Source organism: Phoenix dactylifera, unplaced genomic scaffold, assembly GCF_009389715.1.
Source record: "Phoenix dactylifera cultivar Barhee BC4 unplaced genomic scaffold, palm_55x_up_171113_PBpolish2nd_filt_p 000723F, whole genome shotgun sequence".
NCBI classification, from domain to species: Eukaryota; Viridiplantae; Streptophyta; class Magnoliopsida; order Arecales; family Arecaceae; genus Phoenix; species Phoenix dactylifera.
Window position 1 is genome coordinate 192,904 of NW_024068101.1, and position 17,789 is coordinate 210,692.

General features: G+C 37.5%; 1 protein-coding gene and 1 long non-coding RNA gene across 2 annotated transcripts; one reads left to right on the plus strand and one right to left on the minus strand.

Annotated features, from left to right (window-relative positions):
* Positions 1 to 8,465: 8,465 nt before the first annotated feature.
* Positions 8,466 to 9,625, plus strand: LOC120107010. The gene is made up of 3 exons (XR_005508993.1): positions 8,466 to 8,527; positions 8,621 to 8,712; positions 9,352 to 9,625. It is a non-coding gene; the product is annotated as an uncharacterized LOC120107010 (long non-coding RNA).
* Positions 9,626 to 11,180: 1,555 nt separating this feature from the next.
* On the minus strand, positions 11,181 to 15,050 carry LOC120107004 (RNA demethylase ALKBH9B-like). The gene is made up of 6 exons (XM_039120147.1): positions 14,840 to 15,050; positions 14,231 to 14,689; positions 12,418 to 12,503; positions 12,015 to 12,325; positions 11,788 to 11,859; positions 11,181 to 11,675 (listed from the first exon to the last, which is right to left on the minus strand). The coding sequence occupies exons 1-6, from the start codon at positions 14,880 to 14,882 to the stop codon at positions 11,303 to 11,305; spliced, it is 1,344 nt and encodes a 447-aa protein (XP_038976075.1). The 5' UTR covers positions 14,883 to 15,050; the 3' UTR covers positions 11,181 to 11,302.
* Positions 15,051 to 17,789: the final 2,739 nt, after the last annotated feature.

A 17,789-nucleotide genomic window follows, 5' to 3' on the forward strand; every position in this document is an offset into this window, starting at 1 on the left:
TGGAAAACTAGGATTCTTATATGGTGATTAGCTTCACATTAGACCCCCACTCCAGGGAACTCTTTAAGATAAATTTTGGTAACAATATTAGAAAACGATTGATGTGGAGGGAAAAGAATCTTTACTACAAATGTTTCTATTGCCAAATTTATTGCTACTTGGGATGGGCTAGTATGTGCAGTTAATTACTCATCTTTATGCAAGATATGTATGGTTCGAGGGCGATTCTGGATAGATAAACTACTTTTACCTCGATGTTTACTGAATGTGTCGCTAGTTGATTCATTCTTATGCATCTCATATTTTTGAAGAGGGGGATGGCATTGCCGACCGGTAGCACCTCATATGGCTCATAATACAACTAGCTTTCCATGGACTTTTACTGTTAATTATTATTTAGAACTTAGATTGTTATTGGATATTGCCGGATGTATTCATATTCGATGCATTTGAGTTGTATCTCAATTTGCTATGCCAAAGAAGGTTGGATTTGAGTTAGATCTATGTTGCATATGCATCCACCAAATCCACTTGCATAGTGGAATAATAATTATCTTTAAACTGTCGGGGAACTTCACATAACCAAAAAAAACTGTAAAAATAGAAACAAATAATTAGGTTATAATACTAGTAGTTGGAATTTAATGATCTTCAAATTTTCTTTGTTCCCTGTATTCTTCAAGGAAATAAGTCCTTTCAGTTCATGTTACAATATTGGATTCCACACTACGTCAAGTTATTTGTTGCAATTTCATGTTGTTGTTGGCTATTAAAAGGATCCAGAAGCCGAAATGGACTCTGATACTGAATCCTTGACTGCAATTCAGATGTTCTCATTATATATTTCTTACCAAGTTTACCAAATTTTTTGGTTTAGTGATACCTTTTTTTGCCCCCAACTCACACGTCAATATTCTAAACTTATGCTGAAATTTATGCAGGAGAAGGACTGGAGTTTTCAGTACAAGGAGATATGGAACTTCAGCCATTTTACCGGCAATGCAACAAAAACTATGTCAGGAATTTTCCGCTTCTCCTGTCACCGCACTAAGTATATGCTACTTTGTAGTAGATAAAATCAAAGCTTAACCTTTTGTGTCAAGTTTTCAGATGCAGCTGGAAATGAAACTTGCTGCAGGATTTTCTCCAAAGAATATTACGGTAGAAGCAGCACAGACAACAACACCCGTTCCATTGAATTAGATAGGTAATTGTATTACTTATGATGTCCGAGAAAATGGTTTCGCATTGCTTATGAAATATTCATTCTCTTACAAAAGATAGAACATGAATGAATCCTCTCAAGGGAAACCTTAACCAATTCAACTCTATCTAAGATGTGCTTGATGGGCAATTCTTTTAATAACACAGTACGAGGCCAGATCCTTATGTAGACTTGGAAATCCTAACCCACACAAATTCCTAATAGGGTTAAGTTAATGGCGGCATGCATCAAATCATATGGAGAGAAATTTAAACTTATTTTCTTATGAAAAAAAAATCATCACATCACAAAGATCTCGACGAAATATTAAAGCATTCAAGGAGAAGTTTTTAATATACTTGCTAAAAGCTCAGTCCTCATTGATCATAGTTTAGCAGTCAGTTGAAAGACAAGGAGTTGATACAAGCACAAATAGGCTGCAACAATGAAAGGAAATAAGGTTGCCACCATACTGCCGTCAGTAGCTATTGGAAAAGGAGACCTGGTTAAAAAGCACTGGCATTTATGCAACAAGCCCAGTAGTTCAGTGTGAGAACAAAGAATATGATGATAGAGAAGCTCTCAAGGAAGCAGTGTTGCTCTTGCCGACATCACCAAATGTTTGCTCGTTCCCACTTTCATGTAGACCTGGTTTTCCTCAAAACGTTTTCCATGAAATCTAGCAGGGAATTCATCAAGGAACAGCAGTGTGAAAACCAGAGGGATTTTTTGCCACCGAAACAATCGTCTTCCTGACATGATCAGAGGGATTTTTAATAATTTTCACCACCATTTGTACAACAATGCATGTCAAGATCTCTAGGATTTTTTTATACCCAGACAACCTTGATCTTTGGATTTGCAGACCATATCTTAGTTAGGTAGGAAGAATCCTCCTTTCACCAACTGAGACCCTTTCCAAAAGAATACCCGTTCTAATCTGATCTGTTGTCTTAATCATCCAATCAGGTGCCAAAAAAAAGTAATAGATGGGTAGATTAGATAATACTGCCTCCAAACAAAAATGTTTTTGAAGCCCAAACTAGCTAACTTTTTCTCCATTTTATCAAGTGGAGATATCGAATCACTTCTCTTAAGTATCCCCTACCGGAGGAAGACATTTTTTTCAAAGTATTTATGAAGTTTGCCTTCAAGGATAGCAGCTAGAGACTTGCTCCTCCCAATATAAACCCAAACTAGATCATATCTAAAAAAAAGGTAGCCTACCTGCCATTATAGGATCTGGAGAGGGTGGCCAAATATATGCAGCCTTGCAACTATGTTCAAAGAGGCTATTTTTGTATTTCGAATCTATAATTCTTCATGTCACAATGGAGCAACCTTATCATTGCACCAAGGCTCACCCTCTCCAAACTAGATTATAGTTTTGATTAGAATAATCAAACTTTTCAATCCACAAGCTAAGTTAAAGAGGTATAAAGTTCATTTGAAAATGCACACAAGTTGTATCTTAGCATCCAAAAATAATAGAGTATCATTAGCAAATCATAAAAAGATGATCATAATTTCATTAATTTTTTGAAATTGAACCCTCAGTCATAAAGCTGAGATAAAGAGCACCATCAAAATGGGATTCAAAAAATACAGCAGAAAACATCATTATCCCGCCATGTTTTTTCACTTTAACATACTACCACAATGTCAAAAGTGGTCTCAAGTTTGCAAGTGTAAAGCACCTTCCATGTCAGCTCTATATGCTTATAACTCAGAATTGTGATCATTGCAGCAGTCCACTTCTCATGCCCAATCCAATGGCTAAAACATATAGGACGATACAGCCGCCTATGGTGCCAAAAGTGGTCTCCCAGAATTGGAAAAAAGTTGGAACATCAAATAGCGAAATACCTATATTCATACCAAATATGCTCACAACCACAATGCCAGCAGTGACTACAACAGTTGCGGTGGTGATCATGACTCCCGTCTGTAGCAGCTAATTCTGTTTCTCATCTAGCATGATGTTGATGTAATCTTCTGTATCGTCCACATACTCTTTCAACTATGTGCAGATAGGAGAGACATTAGAGTCAGAAACCCAAAAGAAAGCTATAAAAATTACTGGTAAAACCAACGTCTGCTGTGCTGGTACCGAGCCCCGGACCGGTTGCCCAGCGGCATGGGTCGGTACGGCCGTGAGCCGTGCCGTGCTGGCCTTGTACCGACGCAGTAAGAGGCGGGAGAGAGGGAGAACGGGAGAGAGGAAAAGAGAGAAAAAAGAGGGAGGCCAGCAGAGAGCCAACAAAGGGCCGAGGAGCCGCCGCGCGAAGGAGGTAGAGGTCGAGGAGGAGGGGCTCCGCCTCCTCCGTGCGGCAGCTCCTCGGCCTCCGCCGGCCGGCCTTTCTCTTCTTTCCTCTCCCTCTCCCTCCCTCCTTCGTTCTCCATCTCGGTCCACCGTCGGTACGGCTCGAGACACCCCAAACCGGGTGGTTCGGGACGATTTCGACAACCATGGGTAAAACTGTTAATTTAGCAATGGAGAATGTGATTTATTAACAAAACTACAAGAAGTTACAGTGTTACTACAATCTGGAGCATCAATGGTGTTCATAGTTGTTGTGGTCTACATGAAGAAAAACCTCAGCAGTATATCAAACTCGATGTATTAGAAGGACAAAAACATGAATCTATGAAATCTACTTGATTTTTGAGCTCAGCAAAAAATCTTCCAACTAATAATTATTTTCAGAATGAGAAATATTTTTTTAAAAGAAACTATTAAGCTGGAATGAATAGAGGCAGACAAATTATGTGCAGGATATAGCCTCTTTTACTTAGTAGATTAATGCATGGCCACGTGCAATGCACATGAGAGTATGCATAGAACATCTGATGAATGTCTGGAGTTTTGACTATATATTAGTCTAGATATAGATAACAATATTAGTTCTGTAACAACTATTCTAGCACTAGTACTTTTTCAGGGGCAAATTGGCCTTTACAGTGTCTATTTGGAACATAAAAATTTCACGTATTTAAAATTTCAGTTATTTAGCCTAAGGTAGAATACCAATAATAGTTCTTGCAAGTTGCCTTCTATATTTCCTCTTAAAGCTCGGCAATAGTGATACTAGTTGTATCAACCACTCATAAAAGAATAAAAGTAGATCAAGGTACTGAAAGATTGCAAGAGAAAAAACAGGCTACATACATGGGATAAATTGTTTAGAGTGCCATCAATCTGCACAAAGTAAGCCTCTAGAAGCATCTCCAACTCCTGAATGTTAGGCTTAAAAGCAGCTAAGCTTCCATGGCTGCTGTCTGTCTCATCTTTAAAAACTTCATCCCTGAATACACAGATAATTTGATGCAAGAAACTTCCTTAACATGGTGAAAGGCATATATTAAGACATTAAATACAAGAACTATCATAAATAGTTAAAGAAGTCTTTATAAGAATTGTTAAATCCATAGCCAACAATTCCAATAAAATCACACAGATCAGACTAAATTCAGGCAAAGTAGTTGTTACTATGGCTACAATTACTAGTTCTAATGATCTACTGTAGAAAATGTTTGCTCACAATGAATTCGGTCAAAAGAGAAGCAAAGCTGCTATCCTTGTAGAGGAACAAAAAATATCAATATGGAAAATGCAATATTCAACCGTCAGGTCATCAATATTTGTCCTATCTGCAATTCAAGTGGTCTTGTCCAGGCATAGAGTCCTCTGGCTTGCTCCAGCAGCCAAAAAGGTGGACCCAAACGTACAGCTAGCCATATCAGGCATTACTTCCCGTTTTTTGCCAATTTTTGTCCACCCTTGTTTCATGGTTCACCTAACAAGTTCAAAATTGTGATCGAAATGGCAAAATGACCTAACCAATATATGTAATTATAGTAGATAAATAATAGTCACTCTTCTATGACCTACTTAGTGTGAACAGGCTCGGACAGGCTGGTGGTCATCTAGGTCCTTAAAAAGCTATCATATTTTCAAAAGAGGAAATGGTGTGCCAGCATATCCAGACTAATCAGATACATTAAATCCATACCCATTATGGACCCAACTCACCAACCATGTCCGCATTCTACTTTGCTCTGCACATATAAAATAAAGCTTGAGACTTCTCTACTTAAATTTATGCTTCATAGCTTATCCAATGTGGACAAGAAGAGGCTAGGATAATGATGATGAATGGTTCGGATATTCGTTGATGTTTGTTATGCCAGTTTTACCTGTCTTGGTTCACTGTGCTTAGTTAGATTGTTACTTTGATCAGAGAAGGTGACCTACATACTGAGTGAACCAAGGCTTAGTGAAATAGAAATGGTACCCTAGTATATAGGGGGAAAAGGTGCCGGATAATCCTCTCTGGGCGCTCTCTAAGTTTCAAGTTACTGTGGCTCTAACAATGTTTGAGTTCAAGTTGTTGTCAGTGGGATTCTATTGGACAGATTTGTCCCATGAAGCACATTGCATGGAGGCACATGGAGTTCGATTTATGTTCGATCGAGTGCTAGGGTCTGTAGGCCCAAGATAAGTTATACTAGTATGCCGACATCCACAACGCCCATTACATATAAAAAGAATAGATAAGTATTAAATGAAGAAGAGAAAATTAAAAACTAATATAGAATATGAACATCAATATAGAAGACTATATCAAGAAATTTCTTGTTAAAAGCCTTATTAGTTTTCCCCTTCTTAATATAATTTTAAATAGAAATATAAGAACAAACCAAGATATCATCAACTAACTTTCTTAATATAGAATCAGACATGAGGTGGGAGAAGCCCATCTCAAGCATTAATTTTGGTCCTTTAAGACATTATTTCAACTTTTTTCTGTAACTTTGAGAGTAGGAAACTATTTTTGCACTTATACATGCCCTATTTATAAGTTCATTCTCTTAATTCATAATTTATTTTCTTATTTCATTTATTTTAAGAAGAAAATAGTTCTAGTACTGGTTTCATGTTTTCTTTGTCAGCTTTTATTAAAAGGAGTCAATAGAAGAGATCAAAGAAATCTTGAATTTTGTTCCTTTTTCCTTCTTAATTCTTAGCATTGTTTCCATATGAACATTAAATTCTGTTATAATTTTCCATAAAAAAGGGCTAATCTGAGAGCTTTGGAAATAGTAATTTCATTCAACATTGTTTTTCTTCTAACTACTCATTACTTATTCCACCATCTTTAAGTTATTTGTAAAAAATAAGATTGGCTATGATTGTGATGATGACATGGGTGTAAAGGAAGAAAATAAACTACATCCTAAAGCATTATCTTTCAATATTTTCTTGTTTTCTCATTAATTTGATCTTGAATTTATTTCTCGTTAGTGATTCTCCTCCACAAATTACTGCACAAGAATAAAAACTAGTTACCGATTGACATATCGTTCAGTGTTATTCCTTTTCTTTTGACATGCATTTTGCATGCGCATATGCTAGTATCAGTGAAAGAGGATAAGTCATACAATGAACTAAAGGCAGTCGACTAAAAGCAATCCACAACTTAACAGATAATCAGAGACAAAAGCACTACTGTTATTTGGTAAAATCAATCAACTGAAATAAGTAGATGCTAGCCAATCATGCTACCATTTTACTTTGGATTTCTATGAATTATTAGAAAGTAACAAAAATATGGGCAGGTCATATAACATATTCACAAGGTTGATGTGCAATTAACCTTGATGACATCACAATGGATAATGAACAAACCTTGTTTACATATGTATACATTAGAACCGTTATTTCATGACATTCTATCAACATTTATTCACATCAATATGGTCCAGATATTAGACTTCATTCAAAGAAACAATTCAAACCGTTTTGTTCATAGCAATAATTGACATTTTCTCAGTGGTGCCATGTGGGACAAGCTTATGACTTGCAGCATGTAATAGTTATTTTCAGGTTTGTTTTGATTGACTTAGCCATTGAAAAAGCATCTCAAATAATCACTTTGATTGTTGTTCATTGCTTTATCACTTTGTCTTGAACACTCCCAGCAAATGAAATGCTCATGCGACCTTTCATTGTCTGTCTATTATGCCAAATATTTTAACCACCAAATATGCAGTAGTCTGCATTTATCAGGAGGTAAGAAAAGTGGCGACATCAAAAGCATTACAAGGCATAAAGTCAAAGCATCTGATACAACGCTTGTCATTTTCTACTAAATGACTCTGCCAATGCAGTCGAATCCCCTCATTGATGAGGCACTTGAACCTCTTTTATTGCGATGTGGATTATTAGATTAACTATATTTGGAGTGTGTGCAACATTATTCTCTGGCCAACTGTGTCTGGATCTGCTGGTTGGCACCCCTCTCCTCAGCACACGCAGTGGGGAGAGGTCCCAGTTTCAAATCTGAATGGTGGCATTCTCACTGTATTTCTCCCAAAAAGAAAAAAAAAAAATCTGAAAGCTTCCATTGAACACTTTTGGAAGTTCTATGCAAACTTCAATATTCTCGTTAGCAAATGAACAACTATTACGATATTGTCCTTTTCAAAGTTTTGTCTCTTGCAAAAGAGTAGAAAGTGTTCCATGGAAAAAGTGTTCTGTAAACCCAAGGAGAAGCTTTTGGCAGAGAACGATTGGCTTTTGCTGTCTCCTTTGTTTTCATTATCAGAATTTTGCTTTTGATCCTGTAGCTTCCCTGACCTTCATTTGGAGGCACTGTTGTCTCTCTTTCAGTAAATGGTGGCCTCTGCCCTCCTTTCCCTCAACAAAAAAAGAAAAAGAAAAAATAATGGGAACACTTATAGTTCTAAATCCATTAGACTATAAAATTGCCTATTAACTTTGAAGATAAAATTCTTTTAAAGTTAAAACCTTATAGCTTAATAAACGTACCTTTTGTAAGCCCCAGAGCTCTCCGAGGACATATTTGTCTGTCCCATAATAGGACACATATTGCTCTCATCTATGTTCATCTTCTACAATTTCTTTAATCTGTTTTTTGAATTTTCATGCATCTTTGGGATCCATGCAGTCCTCAAGTATTGAATCAAAATGACATCAGTAAAATGATATGCTTGCCTTCAAAGTCCTCTTTTCTGTAGGAGGCAGTACCTTTCTTGACAGAAATCTAGTAACAAAGTTAAGGATATTATATTGTGGTGCCTGGAATTATTATTATTATTATCATTATTATTTTAGCAATGTATTATCTACTATCTGATGTGTTGGTTAAGATTTCTCTCTCTCCCTGATCATTCAATAAAACTCAAGTTACATACCTTTCTTTCTATTTCAAAGTCTTATTAGTTTGGTGTATTCTGCAGAATTATTTTCCAAATATGAAGATGAAAAGGATAAACTATATGCCCGTTACGAACAACAGCGTGAGTAACAGTGTTTGTTTCCAGTTACTTGGAATCCATCCAGCCTACTTTCAGCAGATGTTCAATGTTTTACATTTCTTCTCGAGTTTTCAGGGAAGAAGGAAAAAGCTAATCTGTCGAAACTTGAGAAGGCTTGTGCTCTGAAGATTGCCAGAGCAGAAGAATCTCTAAAAAAGAAGAAGCAGGTATATGAATGAGGGATGTTTAAGTTAGCAGACTGTCATTTATGATTTTCTACTGTTCTCTAATTGTTTTATCTGCTTTTATTTGCAAAATTATCTTGATGTATTATAATTTTCATCCTAAGAGTGAGCCATGGTGCAATAGTAAGGTTGTTTTATTATGATCTGGAGTTCGTAACATAGCCTTTCTACATGTAGGAGTAAGGCTCAATACATTTGACCCCTCCCAGACCCTGCAATGGCCGGAGTCTCGTGCATTGCGCCGCTGTTTTTATCATAACTTTCGCCCCAAGATCTGCATTGTTATACCACTTTTTTTATACATTATGCCTAGGTGTTTAACAATCACTTGTGCATACAAGATATATGAATGTGGTTTCTATATAAAGCTTGTGTATAAAGATATATCAATTTGAAAGAGAAAAAAAAATGCGAAAAGATTTAACTGTACATTTTTAATCTAATATATTATTTTCAGAAAGAATCTGCCCAATATATTTGATTTTCTATTTTGGAAATATAGACGAATTGAAATGATTTCATATTCTTTTCCCTAGTGATGTAATTTCAAAGTTTATGCATGTATTCCACTTTCCCACAATCTACTTTCCAATGATGCTACTTTATGTCAATGTGATCCAGGATGACAAATCTTTCAGCATATTGCGCAAGTCTCTTGGCTCATTTCTGGAAGGCGCATCTGATGATGATTTTGGGCCTGATGAATGAGCCTTGATTACCGGTAACTGCTCTTGGATATGGGGAAGCATAAAATTCTGTATATAAACCTTATTCCCTTTGACATCATCTATCTTCTTTAACTGAAGATTTTGCCCAATTATTGGACAGTGAATTGGGATTAAAATTTGTCAATGGTTCCTAGGCCCTAGAATCTGTTTTGTTAATATAAGAAATGGGGTATCTACAGTAATCATCACATTGTCTGTTTCTAGTTTTCCAGGACCTTGACTTCTGAAACACTGTTGGTAAAGCAGATGATGTTAAATCTTTTGACAAGGAGATACCGGGAATTGCACCAACCATTGACTTGTGTGAACCACAAGACATTGCGCTTATATTCAATATCTTACATGAATGATTTCATCATCTCAAGCAAAATTATTCCTGTTACCAGAAGATTATATATGTTCTCAAAGAGGTTTTCTATCATCAGTTGGCGATACATTATGGACTACTCCATTGGCTAGAACAAAGGTAATTGAATGTCAATGACTGGATAATATCTCTCATAGTTTTAAGATTTAGAGGATATGGTTTTCTCAGAACAAGGTTTTAGATTTTTAAGGAAGATTTAAGTACCAAATTAGTACTCTTTTCACTACAACTTTAATATTTTCTTTACAGAACGTGATCTTATGGTACTGTTTCTCTCTGACCAAAACATTCAACTATGCTTCTCTTGCATTTGGCTTCTGTAATGGCATGATTGTTTTCTTGAAAGTTATGCAGTGTACCTTTCTGTTGCTCACCACTGTGTTGGGCTGCATTAAACAGAGTTCACATGGTATCGTAGTTTCAGAATTATCTAAATTTTTATTTATGATTTGAGTAAATAAAAGCAAGACACTATCAGCTTTTCAAATCAACTGAACTTCAAAGAGCTCACTGAAGAAAAATCACTGGATTTAATCAAGCTTGAGAGGCCTAATGATCTGTAATAAGATACCAAGAGCTCAGATCCTATTGTGAATTGGGGTTGCCTAAGTAGTCACACCTGTCAATTTAGCTTAGAGGTTCGGGCTTCAAGTCTTGGGTGGTGCATCAGCATCTTCAAGTATTTGAACTTGGATGATCGTAATGTGTGCAGCCTTTCTTCCTTTCTCTTATAAGAAGGGCAAATTCTAATTTATCTGTCATCAGTCAGGTGAATAGTGATGCTCATAAATGCATAAATACAAATATTTGAAAAAGAAACTTTACATTCTTCCGGGATGGAGCGTCATCTAGATCGTTAGCAGTCTGAACTCCAAACCACACAGCATGGTGCACTTACATCTAAATCTAACGTGCACAACAAAATTTCAACATAATGATTTGGCTGGCTAAGAGCCCCCTAAATGACCCATTATTGATCGAGGGCTTATCAATCTGCACCATCTTTCATGCCTCACATTGCCCACATGGGAGAGGCTCAGGTTTGAAAGCTCATCGGACGAGCAGCTGGTCCGATACAGAAGGGACAGTTGGATCACCATCGTGATCCATGATCGGCGAGCTTTGAGATTGCTGATATCAGGGAGCCCCAGATACAGCTTCAAAGCGCATGCCAGTTACGTATCACGATGGTAATCCAATGGTCGATAAAAGTGCTGCATCGGACCCCCAACAGACCTAAACCACTCCCATTAATCTAAAAGCATTCCACTGACTCGCTTGTATTAGGACCATCCAGTTGCATGACATCTCAAAATTTACCAGCATGCTCCACAGAGAACATGCACCAGTAAAACTTCATCATAAGAAACAGTAAGTGTACCTGCATTGACGATAGATAGATTACAACCTGATCATGGCATGCAACATATTACGGAAATAACAAAACGAATGCCTGACATATAACTACAAAAATATCTTAAAGTTTCTGTTGCTCAAGTTCCTGCCGCAATGGACGGCTTGGCTTGTTTGATCGGCCATTTGCTGAACTCGAACCCAGTGGAGGAAAATCATCTGAACCCAATTTAAAGGGGCTGCTAGAAGCCAGCCCAGCAATTTCTACTTGCTCCTGGGCCTTCGAATTATGGCTCCAGTGGCAGTGCATATGTTTACCCAGAACTTGAGCTTCTGGAGTAATTTGCTGCTGATTTGGAGAAAGTGTGTTAGCTACTTGTTGCACTGGGGATTTTATTGGTGGATATGCAAGAGGATGAAGATTCTGCAGAGCCGGGTCAGGTGAGAACTTGTAAGGAAGCTTACTGTCATCCATCTTTCTGAACGTAATAGAAATCCTGTGCAATAGGTAATGTGATAGAAGCGGTTAGAAATGGCAGTAAGTTGCAGATATAATAACTCAATCACATGAATAAACTGCATGGAAGAAACTTCAAGTATAGACACTACCTTTCAGTGGGGACAGCTGGCACACAATGCTTTGCCACATCAGCACCATTGCCATTTAAGACAAGCACAGAACTGCGAAGTGAAAAAAGATATGAAAAAAAAGCAAAATCCTATTTTAAACTGTTTAGAACCTATTATAGTTAAGCTTGTCCAGAGGTATGTGTACTACCAATAGCAGTTAACATAAGTAGCATCATAGTGATAAACAAAGGAGATAATAAGCATACCCAACAGGTAGAGGTATTGCGGTAGATCCTGAGAATTCTCCTGGTCCCATTATTTTAAGTTCTCTGCCAAATAAAATATTACACTTCGATAGCAAGGAGACAGTGCAAAAAGGCCGGAGGAAGTCATGATGATCTATGTGAGGAGGAATGCAGTCATCTTTATCATATATGTTGATGATGCAACTATCAGGGACACAAGTGGGAGGAAGGACATGCCATGCAACCATTCTCTTGATCATTGTTTTTAATAAGGGCGGAATAGGATCTACTTCCTCATCCTGTATTATGCCTGGAGGATTCCCATAATTGTCCTGCAAAGTACATAACTTGTGGTAAGAATCACAACGGCCAACATAGCTATAAAGGTGGAAATGCTGCGAGTTATGGCAAGCAATACACATACCACTGCATAGTTGTAGCAGCATCCAAATTGTATCGTTACACGCCCCTTCCCACGCATCCATTTTCGTGGTTCCGAATATGTGCGTCCTAGGGCCAAAAAATCAAAGTTTAAATAAGAGAATCAAAAGTTAATTACCCATGCAATTTTACATTAAAAATATGAAAAAAATATAAGATATAGTTCGATGCATAACTTTCCATATTTTAATACTGAAATACAAGTGACAGAACAACAAATTCCATAAAATTTAGTACATAAAATCAAGTATTGAGATTCAAATAGCAGTAGCTTGAATATTTGTTACTTATGTGTAACACAGTAACCATTCATTGCAATGTAAGTCCTGAACAAAACTTATGGTAATTGCTAATGTTCTTAACAAGTTGATCTAACAGTCTGTTAACTCTTATTTTAGATAAGTCAAAATGAAATTAATGAACAAGTTTTCCATGGAGTGTGGAAGTTATCTGATGCATGTGCATCAACAGGGCATCCTGACATAGTTTCTCCACACTCAACTGACATGCAAGTAAAAAATTTGCTGCAACTCTTCTCCCCCCTGTTACCCAACATTACACAAGAGAATAAAGATTGCACAAAACAGTGAGCGTTTTGATGGATATAACATTTCGTTCTTCCATGCACCATATGTTCTGCAAGTCTGGGCAGAAGGATAACATATTGATGATAGCATCCTTAAAAATGAAAATGAATTTCAGAAAAAGAGCTTTGATTACATTCTATATCAGTCAGAATATTTGCAAGGAATAAAGATAGCTAACACTAGAAACTGTCAATGGCAGCTCTAAAGCTACTTAAATACCAGAACCAGTCAATGTCAGTGAAGTGTTTTTTCAAGAAAGTATTGAACTCGTGATTGATAAATGAACATCAGGTGTATGTCCGTCATCCTTCATGCAGTAAATGAGCAAAGCGGGGAGAGAATATTATACTGTTTACCATGGGATGTTAATTCCCCTCAATGGTGCAGTCTAGTTAATAAACGGGACCACAATTTTAATCAAGGTGATCAAAAGAGTCTGGCTATAAATATATAAGGACAGGAGATCACCCCAGACCACAAAGGATTTCTTTTACAGGCTTCAAAAAAAAATGTTTCATCAAATAAACCATATATCAAATCTTCAGAGAAGGTTGTATAAAAGCTTTTGAATGATCTCTTCAGAGACATCTGACAGAGAACAAAAAAAAGGAAGACTTTGAATAAATCTCTTGTTGAATTTCTTTTTTCATCACTCCAACTTTTATCCTATAACTAAAAAGCTTATAACATTAATATATTGAACATATTTTCTAACTGGTAGTTCACATGCAAGATAAAGGCCTTGATTACATCTCATGCTACTGTTCTCTTCGTGCCAGCAAGAAGCTTATATATTGACAGCTCTTAACATTAAAGTTAACAAAATTCCCAAGTGGCAGTCTGCATACAGGATATTTATTTATCAAAGAGTTTATGATTGTTCTACACTATGCCATGATTTTTTCCTATAATAGCACAATTTTGCCTCAATCTACACTTTCCATGTAATTAAAAAAAATTTCTATACTACAACAGCAAATTTTTGCATTGATCTATGCATATCAGAACCATAACTAGATTTGCACGTAGCACAAAATCAAGATTATATTTTATAACGATAAAGCAAAAAACATTTTCATGGCGATTCTAGTATGACACAATGCAGTGCAAGAACATAAAAAACTCTTGGCAATTGGCATAGCAGTAACCAGCGCCTGTATGTTCTTATCACCACAAATAAAAGTGCAAGAAGGGTAACCAAGATCATACTTCTGAGTTGCCGATTCCTCCCCTTCTCCTGAACATCGTAGACGCAAGCCACAATCCTCTTCTGCTCCGCTGCACTAAAAACTCCAGTATGAAGCTCGAGCCCCTCGAGCACATTGATCCACCGGCCATCGACCCTCTCCATGTGCTTGAAGTCCTTCTTCCTCCCTACCATCGAGAACCTTATCGCCTCCCTCTGATCCCTCGACAACGGAGTCCCTCCACTGGCCCTAGCCTTCTCCGCCGCCCCCGCCAAATCATCTCCATCATCTCCTTCCTCCAGCGACCTCGAACTCGAATTGTTGAATTGCCGGTTGTGCTGCCCAGGCGTCCGGGCCCAATCGGAAGCCGGCGAGCTCCCGGTCGACCTCGCCGACGAAGAGTTGGATCGATACCCGCCATTAATCGAAGCAGGGGATCTTCCTTTTCCGCCACGCCTGATCGAAACCTTATCAAGTTTTCCTGAAAGATAAAGGCAAGATTTGTGATCTTGGATCCAACAAAGAAAAAAAAAAAGAATCGCAAGAGGTGGAAGATTTCGCAACTGGATCAAAATAGACATGAAAATTAGAAATTAATCCCTAACATGGGAGAGAATTTTGAACAACTAACCGTCAAGGTTGTCGACGGCGGGAGGGGATGCGCCTTCAGCCATGGCGCCGCTCGGGAAGAAGAGTAGAATCGGTTCAACAGAGAGATTGGGTTATGGAGTTTGTGAGGCTTCGGAATTAGGGTTTTGTAATTTATGCAGGAAAGGGGAGAGCGAGAGAGAGAGAGTTTCTGAGTTTCGGAATAAGGGTTTTGCACTTTATAGAAGAAAGGAGAGAGAGAGAGAGTAGATTAGCTGTTGGAGTTGGACGCGGATTGGGATTAGCAGCGCTTTATGCGCTTTCCGGTTGTCCGACGTGGCAAAGGCCGCCAAAGCGGTAGCGACGGATCTCGCCTCGGGAGATGGGCTGGTGGGGGCCCACTAGATTGGTCAAGAGGAGAGCTTTTAACATGTTGGATTTATTTATTTATTAAGAACATGGAGGGAAAACCCAGTAGGATTCATGATCTTGCGGCCTTATAAAGTCTGCGTTGTTGTTGTTGTCTCATACCTCCCTGTTTTCAGGCCAACCAATACTCCACATCAAGAGCCATGGAAAACTAGGATTCTTATATGGTGATTAGCTTCACATTAGACCCCCACTCCAGGGAACTCTTTAAGATAAATTTTGGTAACAATATTAGAAAACGATTGATGTGGAGGGAAAAGAATCTTTACTACAAATGTTTCTATTGCCAAATTTATTGCTACTTGGGATGGGCTAGTATGTGCAGTTAATTACTCATCTTTATGCAAGATATGTATGGTTCGAGGGCGATTCTGGATAGATAAACTACTTTTACCTCGATGTTTACTGAATGTGTCGCTAGTTGATTCATTCTTATGCATCTCATATTTTTGAAGAGGGGGATGGCATTGCCGGCCGGTAGCACCTCATATGGCTCATAATACAATTAGCTTTTCATGGACTTTTACTGTTAATTATTATTTAGAACTTAGATTGTTTTTGGATATTGCCGGATGTATTTATATTCGATGCATTTGAGTTGTATCTCAATTTGCTATGCCAAAGAAGGTTGGATTTGAGTTAGATCTATGTTGCATATGCATCCACCAAATCCACTTGCATAGTGGAATAATAATTATCTTTAAACTGTCGGGGAACTTCACATAACCAAAAAAAAACTGTAAAAATAGAAACAAATAATTAGGTTATAATACTAGTAGTTGGAATTTAATGATCTTCAAATTTTCTTTGTTCCCTGTATTCTTCAAGGAAATAAGTCCTTTCAGTTCATGTTACAATATTGGATTCCACACTACGTCAAGTTATTTGTTGCAATTTCATGTTGTTGTTGGCTATTAAAAGGATCCAGAAGCTGAAATGGACTCTGATACTGAATCCTTTACTGCAATTCAGATGTTCTCATTATATATTTCTTACCAAGTTTACCAAATTTTTTGGTTTAGTGATACCTTTTTTTGCCCCCAACTCACACGTCAATATTCTAAACTAATGCTGAAATTTATGCAGGAGAAGGACTGGAGTTTTCAGTACAAGGAGATATGGAACTTCAGCCATTTTACCGGCAATGCAACAAAAACTATGTCAGGAATTTTCCGCTTCTCCTGTCACCGCACTAAGTATATGCTACTTTGTAGTAGATAAAATCAAAGCTCAACCTTTTGTGTCAAGTTTTCAGATGCAGCTGGAAATGAAACTTGCTGCAGGATTTTCTCCAAAGAATATAACGGTAGAAGCAGCACAGACAACAACACCCGTTCCATTGAATTAGATAGGTAATTGTATTACTTATGATGTCCGAGAAAATGGTTTCGAATTGCTTATGAAATATTCATTCTCTTACAAAAGATAGAACATGAATGAATCCTCTCAAGGGAAACCTTAACCAATTCAACTCTATCTAAGATGTGCTTGACGGGCAATTCTTTTAATAACACAGTACGAGGCCAGATCCTTATGTAGACTTGGAAATCCTAACCCACACAAATTCCTAATAGGGTTAAGTTAATGGCAGCATGCATCAAATCATATGGAGAGAAATTTAAACTTATTTTCTTATGAAAAAAAAATCATCACATCACAAAGATCTCGACGAAATATTAAAGCATTCAAGGAGAAGTTTTTAATATACTTGCTAAAGGCTCAGTCCTCATTGATCATAGTTTAGCAGTCAGTTGAAAGACAAGGAGTTGATACAAGCACAAATAGGCCGCAACAATGAAAGGAAATAAGGTTGCCACCATACTGCCGTCAGTAGCTATTGGAAAAGGAGACCTGGTTAAAAAGCACTGGCATTTATGCAACAAGCCCAGTAGTTCAGTGTGAGAACAAAGAATATGATGATAGAGAAGCTCTCAAGGAAGCAGTGTTGCTCTTGCCGACATCACCAAATGTTTGCTCGTTCCCACTTTCATGTAGACCTGGTTTTCCTCAAAACGTTTTCCATGAAATCTAGCAGGGAATTCATCAAGGAACAGCAGTGTGAAAACCAGAGGGATTTTTTGCCACCGAAACAATCTTCTTCCTGACATGATCAGAGGGATTTTAAATAATTTCCACCACCATTTGTACAACAATGCATGTCAAGATCTCTAGGATTTTTTTATACCCAGACAACCTTGATCTTTGGATTTGCAGACCATATCTTAGTTAGGTTGGAAGAATCCTCCTTTCACCAACTGAGACCCTTTCCAAAAGAATACCCGTTCTAATCTGATCTGTTGTCTTAATCATCCAATCAGGTGCCAAAAAAAAGTAATAGATGGGTAGAGTAGATAATACTGCCTCCAAACAAAAATGTTTTTGAAGCCCAAACTAGCTAACTTTTTCTCCATTTTATCAAGTGGAGATATCGAATCACTTCTCTTAATTATCCCCTACCGGAGGAAGACATTTTTTTCAAAGTATTTATGAAGTTTGCCTTCAAGGATAGCAGCTAGAGACTTGCTCCTCCCAATATAAACCCAAACTAGTTCATATCTAAAAAA